The following is a 22,270-nucleotide window of genomic DNA, read 5'->3' as shown; positions in this document are numbered from 1 at the left end:
GAGCCGCTACTAACAGTAGTAACAATAATCTCACTTAGGGTCTCAGCGACCTGATCACAGCCTCATTTTTCCCGCGGCCCTCCAACCGTGGTCGGTTTAGCCTACTAGAGTTGGGGCAGCGAATCGGAAACAATCAGGAACCGTTGCTATGGCGACACTTTGCTCCGCCCCCGGCTTTATACGAATAGCATGCTGGGAATTGTAGTGCGTGGGGCTGAGCCTCGCCTCAGGGGCGGGGCTGCGTCCCGTAAGGGTACTACATTCACCTTTCCCAGCTCCACCGCCACTCTTTATCACGCCCTGTGTCTGGGCCACAGAGCCTAAAGTGCAACGGCCGGTCATGGGTCCTCCTTTTCACGCCTTTCAGAGTCACAGCTGAAGGAAGGGCGGGAAAAGCAATGAGGTGCCGAGGGCGGAGACCCGAGAGACACTGTTGGAGCAGGAAGGGGCGGAGCTCCCGCCCAGGATACGAAGGCACCGCCTCCTTGTGTCACTTCCGTAAACAAGGGGCGCTGCGCTGCCGCGGGTCGGGAGATGTGACCCGGGATCTAGCTGCAGCTGCGGCAGTGGCGTCCGAGGTTCCCGGATCTTTGCGGGTTGAGGAAAGGGACCCGGACTCTCTACTTCCTCGGGTAGGTAATGAAAGCAAAGGAAACCCCGCAACGCCCTCCTTAAGGCCCCCTTAGGTCACTGCTGGGTTTGGGATGGTGATGGGTCATCGCTTTAGAGGACTGGGAAAGGGGAATGGGGTGAAGTCCAGAGGGACTTTCTCTGGTCCTGCTTGGAGGCAGGTCTGGCACTCAAAATTAGTTTGTAAGCCTGAACGGTTTGCGCCTTCTCTAAAACGTTCCTTGCTGCTTGGTATACAAGAAGAATTTCGGTGGTTTTGGGACACATGTAAGTTACCTTCACTAAACGAATAAATCTCAAGCCTTGGCCCCGCAGAACACCATTGCCTGAGGCCACGGTTTATTTGCGTTACTTTACTTCTTAGGTTTTTTTTCGTCCCTTGATCGTGGGTCGCCAAATGTGTTAGCATCCTTTTGGGGAGGGGTTGCTGAGGATTGAACCCCGTCACTTTAGCACTGAGCTACGTCCCCAGTCCTTTTTATTTTTAATTTTGAGATAGGATCTAGCCAGGTTGCTGAGGCTGGTCACGACCTTGTGATCCTCCAGTCTCAGCCTCCGGAGTGGCTGGAATTTACAGGCATCTGCCACCATACAAGGCTGTATTATTACCATCTTAAAATTTGAAGGCCAATGTGTTTATGTGTATCATAAATGTATGCAGACCCTTGCCTCTTTGGAGAACTAATACCCTATTAGTTCAGTTGCCTTTTACAGTTTCATTTAATTTGCATGTTGAAACAAACCCCAAATGAGTGTTTTATTACTAAAAATGCTTTCATTTCTTCCACCAGTACTGGGGATCGAACCAGGAACTTTCTACCACTGAGTTAATTCCCCATTCCTTTTATTGATGGATCGATTGATTGAGACACAGTTGTCAAGGCTGGCCTGGAATTTGTGATCCTCCTGTCCCAGCTTCTTGAGTGGCTGGAATTGCAGGTTTTGGCCAAGGCACCTGGCTTAAAAATGCTTGTTAGGAGAAATATTGTTTGCCAATATTTAAATGGATTTACAGTTGGTGTCTGGAATTAGAGACTGGGCACTGGCATCTTTCCCAGAAAGCCTTTTCTTTTTTGGAGGTATCATAGCTAAACTCATGATTGTCTAGAGTCAATCAAAACTCAGCATTTTAATTTCCAGGGCTAATGGTACTGAGTCCAGACAATAGCAAGAAAGAAAATCTATTTTCATTAAAATTCTCAAATAACTTTTAGGAGTGACAGCAGGGTTTGAATCTTTTTTGAACAGTCACAGCATGATTAAATACAACACGATATTTTTTAAAAGGTCTAATGTTCCTGAGGCAGTGTACAATTTGATAGGGTATATAGCGATCTGAATTTCTCATTTTTATGATAAATGAGTCAATGGAATTAAGAAAAATTAACCTATGCAAAAATAAAACAGAAATGTAGAAGGACATTTTGGGATAGCTAAGAAATAAAACTGGTTAATTTGTGAAGTAATGGGACAGTATTGAGATAAATATAAAACCTTACACATATTCCCCATGAAAGGGACATCTGTAACTTTACAGTGTTAATTTTAAAAATATGAGCAAAACCAAAGATATGATTCATGTTTCCTTAGACATTGGTAGTATATTTAAGTATTCAAAATAGGCGAGAAACAAGCTTGATTTTATAGAACTGCACTTGATCATAGAGCTAGAATCTAGCTAGAATCAGTCTTACTTCTAGGTACAAACTAATGTTTGCTTGGTAATTGAAATAAGACTTCTAGTTGTTATTTAAAATTCTGTTACCCTGAAAATTATACATCTGTCTGAATCTGAGTTGTATTTTCTAAGAATACATTTTGAAAGGGAGACCTAAAGGCCACCTAAAACTTGAGTCAGGCTGGGATATAATACGAATGACTTGTTTTATTGTTTATATATATTATATTGTGCACCTTGTGTAATGTTTGCTTCTCAAGTGCAGGAACTTTGTCATATTTAGTGCTGTTTCCTCAATATTCATAATAGTACCTGGCTCATGGGAGAGAATCAGCAAATATTTGTAGGAAAAGTGAATTAAGAAGATGGTTAAAGGGCTGGGGATGTGGCTCAAGCGGTAGTGCACTCGCCTGGCATGCGTGCAACCCAGGTTCGATCCTCAGCACCACATACAAAGATGTTGTGTCTACCAAAAACTAAAAAATAAACATTAAAAAACTCTCTCTCTCTTAATAAAAAAGAAGATGGTTAAAAAAAGTATAAAGTATATCACACAAACTTAAGGATCCTTATTCTTACTTTCTAATGACCTCTGAAATTCTTAATCCTCCTTTGAGTGGGTCTTTGAATCTCTTTCATATTATAGCTAATGTATACAATTACTGTGTTTCTTTACTTAGGTCTTAAGAAGCTGGCCTTGGGGCAACAAGGAACTTAAAACAATGGAAGAGCGGAAAGTGAAGAGGAGGAGTCCAAAATCTTTCAGTGCCCATTCTACTCAGGTTGTTAATGCCAAAAAAAATGCCATTCCAGTTAGTAAGAGCACAGGGTTTTCAAATCCAGCATCACAGTCAACTTCACAGCGACCAAAGTTAAAAAGGTGAATTCTTCTTTCACATTTTCACAGTAAAATGCTATTAAATATTGAGTCAATTCCTCCTTTTTTTTTTTTTTTTTGTAGTGTGGATTGAATCCAGGGTTCAATATCCCCAGCTACTTTTATTTCTTATTTTGAGACAAGTCTTGCTAAGTTGCTTAGGGACTCACTAAGTTGCTGAGATTGGCCTCACATATGTAATCCTCCGATCCTTCAACCTCTCCCAAGTTGCTGGGAATTCAGGTGCCCAGTTTTAGAATCAGATTTTGAATACATTTGAAACTGTTTCTTCAATAAAACTTTTGAATACAGTTATAATTGGTAGAGAAAGAAGGCTAAGAAATTTTAAGGCAAGAATTCCTTTCTTTAAATTAATTCATTCATTCTTTCTCCCCCCCCCCCCCCGCCCTTTGTACTGGGATTGAACTTAGGGCCTTATATATGCCAACCAAGCACTGAGCTGCATCTCTAGTCCTTTTATTTTTATGTTTGATACAGGGTGATGCTAAATTACCCAGGCTGGTCTTGAACTTGGGATCCTCCTGCCTCAGCCTCTCGAGTAGCTGAAATTACAGGTGTGCAACACCACAACTTGTCTTTCTCTAAATTCTTAATAGCAGTTTAAAAACTGATATTATTGTCATTTTTTACCTGGTAATTTTATTCCCCTATTTTCTAGAATGTAGGCTTTCTGAGGACTAAAGCTGTATTGATCATCATTGTGTGCCTGACTATATTCACAGTGGGGCTTTGCAATATTGTAATTTCATTGTATGATTTTTGGTATTAAATTGTTCTAACATAAAGTGAGGCAATGAGACATAACCAAAAGTAGGAATAATTGGTTTTGTTTTACCTTCTGTGGTTTTTTTCTTTTTTTGAGAGGGTTGTTAAACAATGAATTGATGTGAAACCGTTTCTTCAATAAAACTTTCAAATTTGAGAGGAGAAAAATATATTTATTATATTGAAACCTTACATTTTGTAGTGGTTTATCTCAGAATTTAATGTGGATTTCTTTAACATGCAGATTCCAGCTGGGTGCAATGAGGCAAACCTATAATCCCAGTGACTGGGGAGGCTGAGGCAGAAGGATCGAAAATTTAAGCCCAGCTTCAACAACGTAATGAGGTTCTAAGCAACTCAGCAAGACTCTGTCTCTAAATGTAAAATAAAAAGGGATAAGGAATATAGTTCAGTGGTAATGCACACCTGGTTTCAATCCCAAGTACCCAAAAATAAAATATAATTCTGAGTCAGTCTGAGATGGGGCCTCACATGAGCATTTCCAGTAAACTCACAGGTAAGATTGATGTTACTGGGTCATGGGCAGCATTTTGAGTAGCAAAGTACTGGATAATGTGATTTAACACAACTTACAGAAAATGCAAACTTTACTTTGTAAAGAACTATTAGTGTAACAACAGCCTTTGAATTCTAAATTTTTTCTGAAGAATTATTATTTTCTTTCTTTTGTCCAGTGCTTTTCCCAGGTGTGTGTGTGTGTGTGTATGTGTGTGTGTGTACACACACACACACACACACACACACACCTCATTGTGGTGAGTACAGTTGTAGATAAGATGTCTTTAGTGTTATATAAAAATGAATTGAGACTGGGTGCTGTGGCATATTCCTACAATCTCAGTAGCTCCAGAGGCTGAGGTACAGGAGGGTCATGACTTCAGGGCAACTTAGCAAGATCCTGTGTCAAATTAAGAAGTAAAAAGGGCTGGGTCTGTGGCTCAGTGATAAGTACACCTGGGCATATACCTACAATCTCAGTAGCTCCAAAGGCTGAGGTAGGAGGATCACAACTTCTGGGCAACCTAGCAAGACCCTGTGTCCAAATAAGAAATAAAAAGGGCTGGGTCTGTGGCTCAGTGATAAGCATTCCTGTGTCCAATCCCAAGTACTGAAATAAAAGAAAAAAACTGAGTAACACACATACATACCCCAAGAACCTGTAGTTTATATTGGGTTTTAAAGATATCACAACAACACCTTTTCCTTTTTGCCTATTTAACCCCTCCTTGCTTGTTAAACCTTCACTCACATATCACCCTGAGGAAGCCCTCCTAGCTTACCCTGGACTGTATGACCTGCTCTTTGCTTTTATATGGCAGTGTGCATAGCACTGTCATTCAAGTAGTTGAGAGCCTGGCATATGCCAGACGAGCAATAAGTGATAATTAGTCTCGGGGTTCCTAAAAGGCCCTCCTGAGGAAACAGTATTTAAACAGATTTAAAGGATGTGTGGGAGGTCGCCTGGCAAGGATGGCAGTAAGCAGAAGATGTGAATGTAGGCAGAGGATTAGCATGTGAAGACAGAATGTTTCTAGAAAACTAAAGAGATTCAGGGTAGTAGTTAGAGCACTGACAGGAGAAGATAGGATTTCTTAAGGATATGGGACTTAGGAAGCAGTGCAAAGCTGAAGGGTATAAATTATATGATATGATTTGATTTTTAAGAAGTGGACCTGGCTGCCTTGTGAGGCAGGAAGGGGGATCAGAGACCACACACAGAGATAAGGAGACCAATTAGAAGGTGCTGGAATCATTAGGACAAGAGCTATGATGGTGGCTGGGGATGTAGCTCAGTGGTAGAGGCCTTGCCTAGACACAGGAGGCCCTAGCACCAAGGAGGGAGAGAGAGAGAGAAAGAAAAAAAAAAAAAAGAAGAAGGGAGGGGGGTGAAGAAGGCAGTGGCAAAGGAGAGAACTAGGAAAATTAGATAATTTATGGGTATAATCAATAGGACTTCATGATAGTATGTGGGGGCCTTATGAAGTTGGAGGGGTCAAGGATTAATTACATGAGGTTTTTAGAACTGCATCATATGGTGACTATATATTTAAATGTCTTCCTTTGTCCTTAGACTGGGCACTTCTGGTATGTCAGCTACAGAGTAGGGACCCCATAATCATTTGTGGAATTACTGATAATTTAAGGAACAAATAGGGCAAAGTTCAGAAGGGGAAGATGTTTTACTGAAAAATGAAATAATGAAACATAAGCTAGTAAAAAAGACTAATTTTCTTTTCAATTTTTTTTACAGTCCAGAGAAATAGTATATTATATAAATGTATTAATCAAACTTTTTGCCTGATATGGGGTATGTGCCAATAATCCCAGCCATTGGAGGCAGGAGAGTCACAAGTTCAAGGCTATCATCTGCAAATTAGCAAGGCCCTAAGGAACTTATTGAGACCCTATCTCAAAATAAAAAATTAAAAAAAAAGGCTAGGAATGTTGCTCAGTGGTTAAACACCCCTGGATTCAATCTCCAGGACAAAAACAAAACAAAACCCACAGCTTTTATGTGAATTAATTGCATCATCTCTGCAGAGTGATGAAAGAAAAGACCAAACCTCAGAGTGGAGAAGGAAAAGGTGCTCAGTCAACTCCCATTCAGCACTCTTTCCTCACTGATGTCTCCGACGTTCAGGAAATGGAGCGAGGGCTCCTGAGTCTTCTGAATGATTTCCACTCTGGAAAACTTCAAGCATTTGGTAAGCAGTAAATATTTCTCTTTACTATTTTTTAAGATGTTTGTCATTAACATATATATTGATTTATGGAAGCGTGGACTTTCCTTCACCCACGTTTTCATTGATTGACTTCCTTCTCCCCTTTCTTATGCCTTCTGCTTCTTCCATCTGTCCTCTTCTCCCTAACCAGTTAACCATGTTAACAGGTTACATCTTTGTATATTTTCCCCAGGTTATAATCTGCATGGATGTCAATATTTAGACACGTAGACACATGCACAGATTTTTGTTTTCATTGTTTTACATAGATGGGACCTTATGTATACTTTTCTGTACCTTTTCTTTACTCAACAATATTTGATGGAACTCTCTGCACAGCTCTAATACATTCTCCTTTTAATTGCTACATAGTATTCTAAGTTATGAATATGCTGTACTTTATTTCAATCATTTTCCTATTGTTCACATCTCTGAGCCACTAAATGCAAAGGTATGGTGAACCTTCTTTTTTTTTTTGTGGCACTAAGGATTAAACACATGGGCATTTTACCACTGAGCTACATTCTCAGCCCTTTTTATTTATTTTTTATTTTTTAAGTACTTTTTTTAGTTGTAGATGGACACAATATCTTTATTTTTACTTATTTATTTTTATGTGATGCAGAGGATCAATCCCAGTGCCTCACATATGCTAGGCAAGTGCTCTACCACTGAGTCACAATCCCAGCCCCTTATTTTTTTATTTTGAGATAGGGTCTCACTAAGTTTCCCTGGATAACCTTGAACTTGGGTTCCTCCTGCCTCAACCTTCTAAGTAACTGAGATTACAGATGTGCCCCACCATGCTTGGCTTCCACAGTGAAGATTCTTAGATTAATTCTTATTCTGGTACTTTTATTTCTTTGCAAAGAATTACCATGAGTGGAATTATTGGGTCACAGCATATATGTAATTTTAATTTTAATTTTAATTGAAGTGTCCAGATTGCTTTTCAAAAAAGAAAAAAAAAACCCTTACATTTCTCATTTCTAGCAGAAGTTTACAAAAGAGTTCAATCAAATATTATTGAGTAAAGAAAAGGTACAGAAAAAAAGGTTTTTTTCCCAAATTCCCATCAAGAACAGTTTTGTATAGTGTCTTTAATAGTATTGTGTCTTAATTTTTGCTACTCCGTTGGCATCGATTAAGATTCTTTAAATTTATTTATTTATTTTAAACTTTTAGTACTGGCAATTAAACCCATGGATGCTGAATTACATCTCCAGTACCCCCACTCTCTCTTTACATATATATGTAGATATGTAGATATAGAGATAGACAGGCAGGCAGACATGTATTTGAGACAGGGTTTGACTAAGTTGCTGAGGCTGGCCTCAAACTTGTAGCCCTCCTGCTTTAGCATTCTGAGTTACCAGTATTTCAATTTGGTGTCACTGTGTCGAGCTCACAGTATTAAAATTTCTACTGAATTTGAGTATTTATGTGTATTTGGTAAGCAGTTGGATTGCTCTTTTTAGTATTTCATTCAGTTTTTAATTTGGTTATTTATCCTGTTGTTGTCAATTGCCAAGAGCAGTTTAACTTTGTAAAAGTTTTAATTTTTTGCATACTCAGCTATGTCTATCTTTTCTTTTATTGTTTCTGGATTTGTAGTCTTTTATATAGTATGTTGAAAAGAATACATTAAAAGCACATTACTTTTAGCACTACCTCATCCCGGTATGGTAGTATCTGAAGAATTCTTTGACTTTCCTCTCTCCTTCTTTTTTCCTTCCCATCCTTGAGATGTTCCCTTTAGACCACTTTTACTACTTTCCTACCTCCCTACACAATTCTTGCTTTGTAGGTAACTTTATATGTTTGAACTGAAGTCCTTTCTTATGTGTCTGGTACTCTACTGCTATCTATAAGTGTCACCATGAGATTTATTTGCCAGTTGGATTCTTTCATACTAGAAAATAATTTTTTTCTGCATTAATACTTAAAAGACCTTTTTTAAGCTTTAAAGTTTAGGCATTTATCAACATGTGCTTAGGTCTTTGTCTTTTCTCATCATCCTGCCTGGGATTCAGTAAGGCTTTCTTACTTGCTGACTCATCTTTCATCTTGCAGAATGCTTTTTCTATTGTTTATTTTTTTCTCCTCCATCTATTACTTTTTAGTCTTCTGGTGCTTCTGTTGCTTTTAGGTTACCTTCATCCATCCTCTGACTCACTCATCTTTTCCCTTGTGGCTTCAACTGCTTTATATTTTTATTCTTACTATATATATTTCTCTCTCTCTCTCTCTCCCCCCCACACACACCCCTTACACCCCCGCCCCCCCTACACACATCTTACATCCTGAGGTGTTTGTTCTTCCAGGTTACTAATAGTTAAAATAGAAGACATTTACTGTGAATAAAGGATGATTTTGAAAGAACTGTTACTAATTTTAATATTAGTAGTCCTTAACATACTATAGTATAGTTAATGAATTAAGAAGTTATAAAGCTCACTAGAGGAAACTATAGTATAATCTATATTAATTCATATTGACTCAAGATATGTATTTTAACTTTAGCTAAACTACATTTAGGAAAAATAGAAAGCTCTTTTTTTACAAAAAATTATAGTATCATGAGTTTGCAGAGGCTGTACTTAAACTGGATAAGGATGTGTACTATGTAATATCTACATAAATTTGTTCTTGTGGGCAGATGATATCACTCTAGTCAGTAAATCATGTAAGATCTATCCTTTACCAAGCAAATTGCCTTGCACTATTGTGTATATGATCAAAAATATTACATTATAACCGGGCATGGTGGTGCATGCCTATATTCCCAGTGGCTCAGCATGCTGAGGCAGGAGGACCGCAAGTTCAAAGCCAGCCTCAGCAAAAGCGAGGCTCTAAGCAACTCAGTGAGACCCTTTCTCTAAATAAAATTCAAAATTGGGCTGGAGATGTGGCTTAGTGGTCGAGTACTCCTGAGTTCAATCCCCAGTACCCACCCCGCCAAAAAAAAAATTACATTATGCTGTTCTTGCTTTATAACATTCTTCATGCTTCATAAATATTTTCTAAAGGAAGAATATATAATTGCTTGGAAAAAATGATTCATGGTTGCAGTTCTGGTAGAAATCTTAATTTCACTCATTATAAAATGTTGGGTCAGTCAATTCAAATTTTAGTTGTCAAATTGAACTTAATTAGCTATTGAATAAAAATATTTTTATTACTTAAGGAAAGATTTTGCTTTTTTTTTAAAAAAATACATATTTTCTTTTAGTGAACAAGGTCAATTATTAGGTTGGTTATTTTTTTCCTGATCAAAAATTTGATTTGTGCCAGGCATGGTGCGCATGCTTGTAATCCCAGCAACTCAGGAAGTTGAGACAAGTGTAAGGACAGCCTTGACAACTTAGTGAGATGCTGTCTCAAAATAAAAAATGAAAAGGGCTGGGGATGAAGCTCAGTGGTAGAGTGCCCCAGGGTTCAAGTTCAATCCCCAGTATGGTGTTTTTGATTTGTAATTATACATAGAAAATATGCAATCATTAAAAATCTAATTTTACAAAAGAAAAAACATGGATTTCTTTTAGAGCACCCAGAGTTTATATGTTTTTCCTCAAGGCTATTAGTTTTAACATTAATCTTTATTAATGTTCTGGAATGTTCCCCAGGAAATGAATGTTCCATAGAACAGATGGAACATGTTCGGGGAATGCAAGAGAAATTAGCTCGCTTGAATTTGGAGCTCTATGGGGAGTTAGAGGAACTTCCTGAGGATAAAAGAAAAACAGCTAGTGATTCCAATCTGGACAGGCTTCTGTCTGATGTAAGTATAGTTATTTTTCTCTATTCTTTAAAAAAAAATATGGCAATAAAGTTCACTTTACAAAATTCACCTTTTAAACACTTTAAAGTGTACAATTTACTGGTTTTTAGCATATTCATAGTGTTGTGCAGATGTAATATTGTCTTAATTTCAGAACATGTTAATTACCCCCAAAAGAAGCCTGTACTTCTCAATTCCCTCACTCTCCCCATCCTTTAGAAACCCCCAGTCTACTTTCTGCCTTTATGGATTTGTCTACTGTGGAATTTTATATAAATGGAATTATACAAAATATGTGCCTTAAGGGTATTCTTTGACTTAGAATTTTCAGGTTTTATCCATGTTGTACTTTACTGTTTTAAAAAGTACATTTTCCAAAGAAATGTATCCTAAGGAAATAATCATACTTATGTCTAAACATGTATTTTCAGAAAACTGGCAAATCTAAAAAGGAAATATTTGCTTATGCACATATTATATATGCACAGATATTATATGTAAAAATTTTGTATACATATATAATTACAGATCTTTAGAGACGATAGTAGTCAAAGAACTTTACCTCAGGCTGGGGTTGTGGCTCAGTAGTAGAGCGCTTGCCTAGCATTTGTGAGGCACTAGGTTCAATCCTCAGCACCACATATAAATAAAGGTCCATTAACAACTAAAAATATATTTTAAAAAAAGAATTTTACCTAAAATGATTAATATTCTTTGTGTTATTTTTACTTAGGTGGTGGTTACCTATTTTTAAATACAGAACTGTGTTGGGTGTCTATGGTAATTTAGTACATTGCCATGTATATGAGTTTGGTAGGCTGCCATAACCAAGTACCACAGACAGGGTGGCTTAGCAACAGGAATTTGTTTTCTCACAGTTCTGGAGGCTGAAAGTTGGAGTTCAAGGGGTTGACAAGGTTGGTTTCTTCTGAAGCCTCTGTCCTTGGTTTCTAGATAGTGACCATCGTATTCACATGGCATTCTCCCTCTGTGCACACCTGTCAAAATTTCCTCTCCTTTTTAAGGGAACCTGTAACATTGGATTAGGGCCCACTCTAAGTACCTCATTTTGACTTAATTACCTCTTAAAGGCCTAGTCTCCAAGTACACTCATTCTGAAATATTATGGGTGAGCACTAAAACATGAATTTTGGGAGTAGTCACTTTTCAGCCCCAACATCTTGTAAGATTGCTGGACTGAGAATTGTTAGTTCAGTTGTCTCTTTAAATGCTTTTTGAGACAAACAATAAATAAAACAAATTCAACATACTTTAGTTTTAAATTTCATATTTACTAATGATAAGAAGGGTCTACTGTTGCTTTTCTCTGTCATTTGAATAAGCAAATTCAAGGGAAACTGTATGCCCGTACTTTTAAAATTTCAAGCCTCTACTCTTTTTATTTTTCAGGTTTTTTGTATTCAGTCTTGCAAGCATTCCTTTTTACCAGTTTGTTTTGTTTTATTCCTCTTAGCAAATATAGCTTAATTTGTTAGGAAATTTGTAGGAAATTAACTATGATATGGTAAAAAGAACACTGAATTTGAAGCCAATAAAACCTTTGTTTAGTTCAAGGCTTATATTTAGATTTTACTGTGTAACACTGAACAATTTTAACATTTTTGTAATTCAAATTTTTCCTTCTGTAAAGTTAGGTGTACTATGATTTGAATGTTTGTGTCTTTCCAGAAATTATATGTTGAAATTCTCAACCCAAAGGTTATGGTAGTGGGAGGTGGCCTATGGGAGTAAAAAGGTCAAGAATGGAATTAGTGCCCATTCAAAGAGGCATGAGGGAGACCCTTACCCCTTCTACCTATGAGTACGCAATGAGAGGTTGCTATATCGGAACCAGGAAGTAGGAGGTTACCAAATCTGCTGGCATTTTAATCTTGAACTTCCAGTCTCCAGAACTGTGAGAAATGAATTTCTGTTGTTCACAAGCCACCAGTTTATGGTAATTTTTTTTTTTTTTTTTTGGTACTGGGGATTGAACCCAGGGACACTTTACCACTGAATTACATCCTCAGTGTTGTAATCCTCCTGTGATCCTTGTGATCCTCCTTTCTCAGCCTCCTAGTCACTGTGATTACAGTCTAGACCACCATATTTGGCAGTTTGTTATTTTGTTACAGCAATCCAAACAAACTAAGACAAAAAGTGATAAATTATACTTAAAAACTGAATGACATGAAATAGTTTTGTAATTCATAAAGGTTTTAAAGATAGTGTAATTAAAATGGCAACTTTTTCTTTTAAAAGTTATTATTAGAAGTTATTATAATTATGGATGGGTTTGGGAATACTTAAAAAACTCCAGTTTTTATCCTTTGATTTCAGTTTCTTCTCATATTATGTTGCATAAATGATAAAGCTACCTTTTTTTTACTTGACCACTAAGCCACATCCCCAGCCCTATTTTGTATTTTATTTAGAGTCAGGATCTCACTGAGTTGCTTAGCACCTCGCCATTGCTCAGGCTGGCTTTGAACTCATGATCCTCCTGTTTCAGCCTCCTGAGTTGTTGGGATTACAGACATGTTGTGCCACTGCACCCAGCTAAAGCTACTTTTTAATTAATTTGCAAAAGGAAGTTTCCCAGATTGGAAATTTTTTGAATGTTTTTCTTAAGAAATATTAAATGAAAAAAAGCCTTAAAAATATAGAGGTAACAATGACTTATATTTATAATTATTTTTATTTATCTCATAAAAAAATTTTGTTTCTTTGTTTTACAGTTGGAAGAATTGAATTCTTCTATGTATCCTTTGCCTACTATCAATAATGAAAAGTCTATAGTTTATAATTATAAAATTTATAATTTTGTAATTTGTAATCCCTATCACATTTTCGAAAAAGGTATTATTTAGGTATAGTGAACAAAGATACAAAATATTTACCGGGTCCACCTCTCTGCCCCTTTGGTTTCCAAATGGAATTTCCTCAATGTTTTGTGTGCTGAAATTTTGTTTCTGCTTTATTCTGCATTACTTTATATTGTTTTTGAACTCTTTAAAAACTAAGTTAATTATTTTTTAAGTTATGATAATTAAGGATTAGGCTAGTTGCCATAGAAATTATTTGAATCTTAGATTCTGAGGTGAACTGGCTATTGGATCTAGAGAAAATATACTATACTTAATAACATTACCTAGAATATTTTAAATATATAAAATTTAAAATTAGGTATCATCAAATTATAGCCTTGAGGGATGTGTATGTAGCTTATGAACCAACATTTTCACAATTAAGTGTGCTAAGCATAATATAGGAATAGCTCAAAGGAAAACACCAATGCTTACCAATATTCAGGATTTAATATTTTAATCTAGAAAAATTATTTCAGGAACTTTTCAAAATGTATTTTTGAACATAATGGTAGGAACATTAGAGTAATAAGAAATGATGCCAGTTACAGAATATGTACAGAATATTTAATTTGAGAAGTAAAACATCCCCTTTAAACCAGATAATGAGATAGAAAGGATACTGGCTATTCATCTAGAGATTTTATCATTTGATTGTTAGTTCCATATTTTGATGATGTAACATTGGGCAAGTTGTTTAACATCTCAAAGATCTCTGTAACATGTGAATGTATATGTGAAAATTTTCAAACTATATGGAATATATATGTATGTAAATTACTATTTCTATAACATTGTTATTAATTACTCAGTTGTGTAGTAACAACAATTAAGAAATAAGGAAGTATATACAAATCCAGTAATAACAATTAACATCTAGCCTTTATAAATACTTACTATTTGCTAAGTATTGTGTGAAGGATTTTATACATATTACTTCATTTGGTCTTACCTTTGGAAGCAGGTTGTTTTAGTCATCTTTCTCACTGCTGTGACCAAAAGACCCGACTAGAACAACGTAGAGGAGTGAAAGTTTATATAGGGGCTCACAGTTTCAGAGGTCTCATTCCATAAACAGCAGACTCCATTCCTCAGGGCTCAAGGTGAGGCTGAATGTCACGGAAGAAGAATGTGGCAGAGGGAAGCAGCTCACATGATGATCAGGAAGCAGAGAGAGGTCTCCACTTGCCAGATACAAATATATACCTCAAAGCCATACCCCAATTCCCACCTCCTCCAGCCACACTCTTATCACTTCAGTTATCACTCAGTTAATTCATGTCAGGGGATTAATTCACTGATTGGATTAAGACTCTCACAACCCAGTCATTTCTATCTCACACATAAGCTTTTGGGGGACACCTCACAGCCAAACCATAATACAGGTGTTGTTATTTATATTCTCCATTCTGCAGATGAGGAAAATAAATTTTTGAAAAGCCACATCAACCATGGGGAGAGATTAATATAAGATGTTATTATCAAGAAAGACTTTAAGCAAAGGGGGTAAGATTTGAATTAAGTAAAGGACTTTGCTTAGAAGTCATTCCTTATTTTTTTCTCATTGTATTCTTTTTATGCTTTATGTTCTTTCTATGCCCAAGACACTCAATTATCTCCTATCCTCTTATCTGAGTTTTTGTAAAACATGTAGGCTTACTTGTTATCACTTTCCTTGATTCAACCTTTGGTGGGATTTGTCCACCACAAACAAGGCAGCCTGGGATAATACAAAAGTATAGGTTTTGGAGTACTTGGTTTTAAATCTTGGCAAATGGCATATTACCTTGGACAAAGTGCAACAACCCTTGTTTCCTCATATATGGTAAATGTTCTAGTGGTAATTAATCTTTCCCCTCCTAATTGCCTTCTCTGTCATCATTGTATCTGTTGTTCCAGTCTCCATGAATATTTCAAAATCCCTTCTCTAACCATAGCTGACATTATTAATCAGTCATGGCACTTTCTGCATATTGAGCTTGGACATGGACATGAAATCTACTTGCCATCTCTTAACTGCAACTGTCAGGTATCATCAATCTGCTTTCATTCTTCTTCATTCTCTGTATGATAACACAGGTCACCTAATTTATTTATTTATTACCTGTTTTCATAACTTATGAATTTTCCGTTCCTACTCTAGAGCTTGACTGTTCGATATAGTAGCTACTAGCCACATGGCTATTGAACACATGAAATGTAGCTGAATTGCAGTGTGTTATGAGTGTAATAGACACATCTGATTTCAAAGATTGGTCATAAAAGAATGGAAAATATTTCAATTTGTGTAATGATTACATATTGAAATGATTTTTTAAACATATATTAAGGTAAAATATACATTATGACAATCAATTTCATTCTTTTTCCTTTTAATATGACAGCTAGAAAATTAAAAATTGTTTTCTGTTTGGTTTTGGTTTTGGTGGTAGGAATTGAACCCAGGGGTGCTTAACCTCTGAGCTACATTCCCAGACCTTAGTTATTTTTTTAAATTTTGAGACAGGGTCTTGCTAAATTGGGGAGACTGGCCTCAAACTTATGATCCTCCTCCCTCAGTTTCCTGAGTCCCTGGAATCACAGGCATGAGCTCCGGTGCCCTGCTTGCAGTATAATTTTATTGAATAATTTTGTTCTAGACTTCAGATAGCACTATTAATAAATTAATCTTCCTAAATCATTACTTTCTTCTTGTCAATTTTTAAAACCATGTCCAACTTTTTAAAGACTCTGAGTAATCTAGTCACAGCCTATACATCACGTTTTTCATCCCCGTGAAGCTGGTTCTTTGAATGTCTTAATAATACCATATTCATTCATTCTCTCTGCATGCCTTTGTTAAGGTTGTACTTCCTGCCTGGAGTTGCTCTGGCTTCCTTCTCCTCCTTATCAAATTACACTCAAGCCTGTGGTTTCCATAAAGTGTTTTGTATGTAGCTTAACTGAACGTTCTTCCTTATTTTATTGTTTGTTGGTTTTTTTTTGTTTGTTTGTTGTTGTTTTATGTTAAGGCTCATCCTTCCAGCTGAACTAGAATGCCTTTATGGCTGGGCTTACATCTATCCATTTTGTAACCTCTGCCATTCATATATTGCTAGCATTGTCCTCAGTGTATCCTTATTATTGTTTAAATTAGGTCTTAGAAAATAGGTAACAAGTAGTATAGGAGAAAGGAAAATAAGACGTGATGATGAGAAAGGAAAATAATAATATATGCAGGAAATACTATATGCAGATTTCCTGCATATATTATTCTTTTTCAAAGAATGATTAACGGGATTATAGAATATATTTTAGAGACGTGATTATCTTAATTTGGACTCTTACAAAGAAGTTGTTTTCCTAAAGATGATAAAGAGATGTCTTCTCAGATATTTATTTTAATCCAGTAAGTCATCATATTTGACTCTAATTAGCTCCTAAATCATAAAAATGATTATTGCTGCATTAAAAAATAATGCTCTGTTGGAATCTGGAACATCATCTTTAGTAGTGATTGACTAAGCATAGACAGAGTATAATTCCTGCATTTAAAAATTGTCTTTCCACATCCAAGGATCCCAATAGCAACATAGCAGCTTTTCCTTAAACATATTTCTTTTCTTTCCTTCTTTTTAAATACTTAGCTCCTGAGTATAATTTCCTGAAATTTAAAAGAAGTACATATTATAGAATTAAAATCTTCTTAACTGATGAATTCAGACAAAAACTCCATTTGGCGGATGCACAAGATGTTCCAAATACTTCTACCAGCTAAACTGAAATGCACTTTGCTTTCTTGGGATTTGCAGAGAAGCGGCATTCTTTAATTTTACAGCTGAATCCAGTAGTGGCATTCTTTAATTTTACAGCTGAATCCAGAATCATCTTCCACAATAGGAATTCAAGTAATTAAAGTGCAAGTGCAATGATTGTATCCACATACTGCTTTTAGTAAATGTGCTCACTGTAATTCACTGTAACTAGAGATCTAGGCCTTGATGAAGGCTTAATCAGGAAATGCAATGCAAAGGTTGTACTCCTGTGCTTGATACTGTTGCCTTATGGGGTTATACTTGAAATGCATTTGTGCTAAATGTTCTTGATAGGGCTAAGGGATTTATCTTCCTGAGCTCATCAAACTTATTCCAGTATTGATTGTAAGTTGATGGTGCACAGGCCTCTTGTGGCAGCCCAGCTTCAGTTTACACTAGACAATCAGTACACACGCAGGTGTGTTTTCCAATGGCCAGTGACAAAAATGTTAAATAAGTATTTGTGAGATTTGCTATTTTTAATAAAATGATTCTTTTAAAAATGAGTCTGTTGTCTGTTTGGAAGATTGGGTAGTCTTTCAATCTATAAATATGAGGGTTCAATCCTCAAAAGTAAACTGTGTTTATAAAATGTGAGGTTCTGTAACTTTCTTTGTAAATTTTGTGCCTTTTACATATTTATATACTATGTAATAAAAGAGTATGGGCTTTAAAGTTACTTAGACCATGGTTTGGATCCCCATTCTGCCCCTTAGTTTGTGCACATGTACATTTATTCTAGTTGAGTTTAATTTTTGTTTTAGATTTAGAAAATGAGGTTAGTAGCCAACTGATAGTGGTTGCATGAGGTGTAATTGAAGATGTACATAAAAGATGCTCAGCATAGTAGCTGATATCTGTAAAGTGCAGCAAACATTAGCTTCATTGTCTTTTTTTTTTTTCCTTTTGTTACCAAGATTGAACCCAGGGGCACTTAACCACTGATCCATATTCCCAGGCCTTTTTTTCTTTCTTTCTTTTTTAAAATTTGAGACAGGGTCTTGCTAAGTTGCTGAGGCTGGCTTTGAACTGTGATCCTCTTGCATCAGCCTCCCAAGCTGCTGGGATCGTACATTTACACCACTGCATCCAGCTCACTATCTTTTAATAGCAACTTTATTGGAATAATTCATATGTCATAAAACTTACCCTTTTAAAAAAGTATGCCGCTCAGCTGGGAGCAGTGGCATATGCCTGTTATCCCAGCAACAGGAGGTTGAGCAGAAGGATCCCACATTTGAGGCCAACCTTAGCAACTGAGCAAGACCTTGTCTCAGAATTAAAAATAAAAAGGGCTAGGGATGTAGCTCACTGATAGAGTGCCCCTGAGTTCAATTCCATGTGTTTAGTACCATGTGCAAATGCGCACACACACACATTCACACAAACCAAATATATATATATTTAAATTCATATATATATATATATATATAAATGTGATATATATGCAATTCTACACATCTACTAAAACCACTGAATTGTATACATATTCTATGAATTTTATTATATATCTTACTTATATAATATATATATATATATATATATAATTCAGTGGATGCATAGAGTTATGTACCCATTACCATCATCTAATTCTCTTTTTTTCCCTTGCTATGTTGGAGGTTAAACTGGCATATGTTAGGCAAACACTGTGCCACTGATACATCCCTAGCCCCAAGACCTAATTCTAGAACATTTCATCAACTCAAATATAATCCCATTAGCAGTCACTTGTCAACCCCTAAATACTTAAGATCATGGCAACCATTAATTTACTCTCTGTCTCTATACATTTTCCTTTCTAAACATTTTATATAAAAGGAATCATACAGTCTGTAGTCTCGTTGCTGGTTGCTTTCACGGTTTTAAGGTTCATCCAGGTTGTTAAATTTCTTTTGATGGCTGAGGTATTCTGTTATGTATATATACCACATTTTGTTTATTCATAGCTCAGTTTCCTCTATATTGTAAAAGATGCTCATTTTTAGTTTTAATTTTGAGACAAGATCTTGCTAGGTTGCTGAGGCTGGCCTCAAAACTGTGAGTCTCCCAAGTCACTGGGAGTATACCATTGCCCAACTGATTTTAGTAATTTTTGACAGTCTAAATTCAAAGAATTTTGATTCACTTTTATTTATTTATTTTTTTCAGCAGGGTACTCAGGTTTGAAGCCAGGGCCCCAAGCATGCTAGGGAATTTTTCTACCACAGAGCTATATACCCTTAGACCTCCACCTAGCTACACCAGTTCCTCAGCTGATCTTGAACGTGTGTTCCTATTATATCAGCCTCCCCAGTAACTGGTATTACAGATGTGTGGCAGCACAGCCAGTTATAATTGGTCTTTTTAATATCCCTTTAAAAACAGAAAGTCTCAGGGAGTCCTGTAGTATTCAGATAGTTTTCTAACCAGTTTTCTGTACTTAAATGTATCATGAACATCTTTTCACAGAGGTAAATAATTATTACAAAAGAAAAAAAATTTAAAGGTTTCACAGTTAATACTTAAAGCTATTTTGACCAGAACCATTGGAAACTAATTAAGACAATTAGTGTGGGAGTTGGGCTTTTTTTGTTTGTTTTTATTTGCGTGTGCGGTGGTGGTATTTGTTTTACAAACTTTTTGTTTAACTTCTGTACAACTAAAACTGGCAATAAGAATTAAAATTTTCTGAGGATTTGCCGAAGATAAATGTGACAGAAAGAAACCACTTTCCCACCACCGGGCCTTAAAATTGATAGCTCATGTGAGCCCAAGCAAGCGCTGGTTCAGTAATCAAGTCCCTTCTGGGACATGCAGTGACCCGCGGGATCCCACCGAAAAGTCCCCCCCCCCCCCCCCCGCAGGCACCTTCGAGGCTGGAGAAGGAGTCTGGACGCAAGCCTGGCAGGACAGTCGCGGCGCGCGGCTTCAGGGTCCTCCAGTCCAAGGCTGGCGACGAACACAGTGCTGGGCGGGGCCGCGGGCCCTGGAGGGGCGGGGTGGCGGGTCCGTGTTGTCGTCCCCTTGGAGATGGGGCTGTCCCACCAGTCTCCTGGGGCTGCGGGCTGCCGAGCTGGCTCTCGCTGTTCACTGCACGGTCCCAAGAGGAGGCAGCCGCCACCGTACTGGGCCTCTCTGCCACTTCCCCGAGGTAAAGCCCTGGGCCTCTTGGCCGCGTTCTTTGCTTGGGGCCTCTCAGGGCACTAAGTTGGGGACGCCTTAGTTTCCCCTTGCAGCGTGGGAAAGACCCTGTGCAGGGCGGTGGCGGGGCGCTGCGCCCTCCCAGGACGGCTTTGCACACACTTCGCAGGTCAGATTTGAGCTGGGCGCTGGCGAGCAAAGGCTAACCTCCTCCAGAGCACTCGCGGAAATGAAGTAAAAAGTTCTTGAGCACTTTGGAAAACACTGATTTTCATAGGACTCCAAACTGGCACTCCAGCTCCCTTCCTCCTGGGGCCTATTCTCACCCTTTTTCCTACTTTGGGGTCCAAAAATGTGGAGAAGGGGATGGAGGCACAGTGATGGGGAAATGCAGAGAATCTACAGCGAACACAGTTTGTGGTTACAACAACTCTAAGTGTTGATATGATAAAGCTTGATGAATAGGACAAATTAAGCAGGGTACTACTAAATAAATCTTTTTAAAAATACGAAAGTGCTCATTAATAGATGTTACAACAGGTATCAGAACAGAACATCCTGACATCTGTAGTGAAGTTCAATGCAATGAATTTTGGCGTTGTGAAGCCCATTCAATTCATTCAGGTCGTTTAATTGCATTCAAGTCTGTTCTGCAGGAACTTTTTTGCTCCTGGGAACTTCAAAAATGTTTTAAAAACAATAATTTCATTGACAAAGTAGAAGTCAGAGTCTTGAAAGTTCTAGAGCAAGAATATTACTTTTCCGGAATGAGTTTAAATCATGCAGTTACTTCTTGTTTGTTGCAGTTTTCATTTTATAGCTTTAAACTTACAAATCAATGAGCCCATCCAGCATTCAAGAATACCAGCACAAATATGGCATTTCCTACCACCACTAATGCTATGGATGTCCAGATTTTCTCTAAGCATACCATCATTTCCCCTGTTTACTATTTACTTGTGTAATTAGTAAAAACATACTGATTTATGTTCAAAACAGGCCATGTTTTTACATGTCCTGAACATAGGATATCTAACTTAACTGGAGCTGACTTTTCACTTTTGTTTTTCACTGATTACATTCACCTTTCTTGTACTACTTTTTTTGGTACAGGGGATTGAATTCAGGGGCACACAACCACTGAGCCACATCCCCAGCCCTATTTTGTATTTTATTTAGAGACAGGGTCTCACTGAGTTGTTTAGTGTCTCACTTTTTGCTGAGGTAGACTTTGAATTTCCCGTTCTCCAGCCTCAACCTCCTGAGCCGCTGGGATTACAGGCTTGTGCCACCGTACCAGGCAGAAGGCATATTTTAAGGAATTAAGTTTTCGGTAATAAATGAATCATTGCACAACTTGCATGTGGGAATTGTAGAAGTAGGTAAATGTAAGTAACTCTGAACCAAGGAACAAAGTTTAGTTATTAATTCTCTAAGCTACTTTGTGTACCATAATGGAGCAAGACCATCCTAATTTGCATTTCTCCAACTGTGTAACTAATCACACATGAAAACACAGTTCCTGACAACAGGGTTTTTCCCAGTGGTGGTTAACTCTTCGCATGGACTGACTATTGCCCAGCCATCTCATCCTTTAATCTGGCTTTGGTTGTTCTGAGAGAAAAAAGCAATCTTTTTTGCGGGGGTGGGGGGTGTTCTCTACTCCCATACATTTGCTCAATGCAACACATCGTCTCTGTTCAACACAATGTATGATTTCTCCCCACCAATAACAGGTTCTCCAATGGCCCCCAAAGTCCAGTGTTTTGTGCTCAATTCCAACACTGTCTATTTGGAGCTATCATCAGATCCCCCAGGTTGAAGACCCAGCCCCATAAGACATGGTCAGTTTTCCATCACTATAACAGATACAAATCAACCTATAAAGGGAAATAGTTTATTTGGGGCCACAATTTTGGAGGCTCTAGTGCATGAACAGTTGGGCCTTTTGCAAGGTAACACATCCTGGCGAGAGTACATGGTGGAGCAAAAC

The 22,270-nt window shown here is 37.4% G+C and overlaps 2 protein-coding genes across 6 annotated transcripts in view; both read left to right on the top strand.

Moving 5' to 3' along the window:
- Positions 1–474: 474 nt before the first annotated feature.
- Ccdc28a (coiled-coil domain containing 28A) lies at positions 475–17,660 on the top strand. 2 transcript variants are annotated; one of them, XM_078019048.1, is made up of 6 exons: positions 475–632; positions 2,989–3,188; positions 6,534–6,697; positions 10,342–10,496; positions 13,235–13,257; positions 17,066–17,660. In XM_078019048.1, exons 2-6 carry the CDS (start codon positions 3,031–3,033, stop codon positions 17,118–17,120), a joined length of 555 nt encoding a protein of 184 aa, XP_077875174.1. In that variant the 5' UTR covers positions 475–632; positions 2,989–3,030; the 3' UTR covers positions 17,121–17,660. The 2 variants fall into 2 exon arrangements, with proteins under 2 accessions (XP_077875174.1, XP_077875175.1); XM_078019049.1 differs by lacking the exon at positions 10,342–10,496.
- Positions 17,661–20,061: 2,401 nt separating this feature from the next.
- The window catches only part of Ect2l (epithelial cell transforming 2 like), a 90,645-nt gene continuing 88,436 nt past the window's right edge, over positions 20,062–22,270 (top strand). For 3 of the 4 annotated variants that reach the window (XM_078019034.1, XM_078019035.1, XM_078019033.1), the window contains exon 1: positions 20,063–20,287. The gene's annotated coding sequence lies outside the window, so the exon portion shown is untranslated. Of the gene's footprint in view, positions 20,288–22,270 lie in introns of all 4 variants that reach the window. The other variant, XM_078019036.1, reaches the window with a different exon arrangement.

The sequence above is a fragment of the Ictidomys tridecemlineatus genome, chromosome 8 (assembly GCF_052094955.1).
Source record: "Ictidomys tridecemlineatus isolate mIctTri1 chromosome 8, mIctTri1.hap1, whole genome shotgun sequence".
Taxonomy (NCBI): Eukaryota; Metazoa; Chordata; class Mammalia; order Rodentia; family Sciuridae; genus Ictidomys; species Ictidomys tridecemlineatus.
Note: the sequence above shows the minus strand (reverse complement) of the source record. Positions and strands in the feature narration are given on the sequence as shown.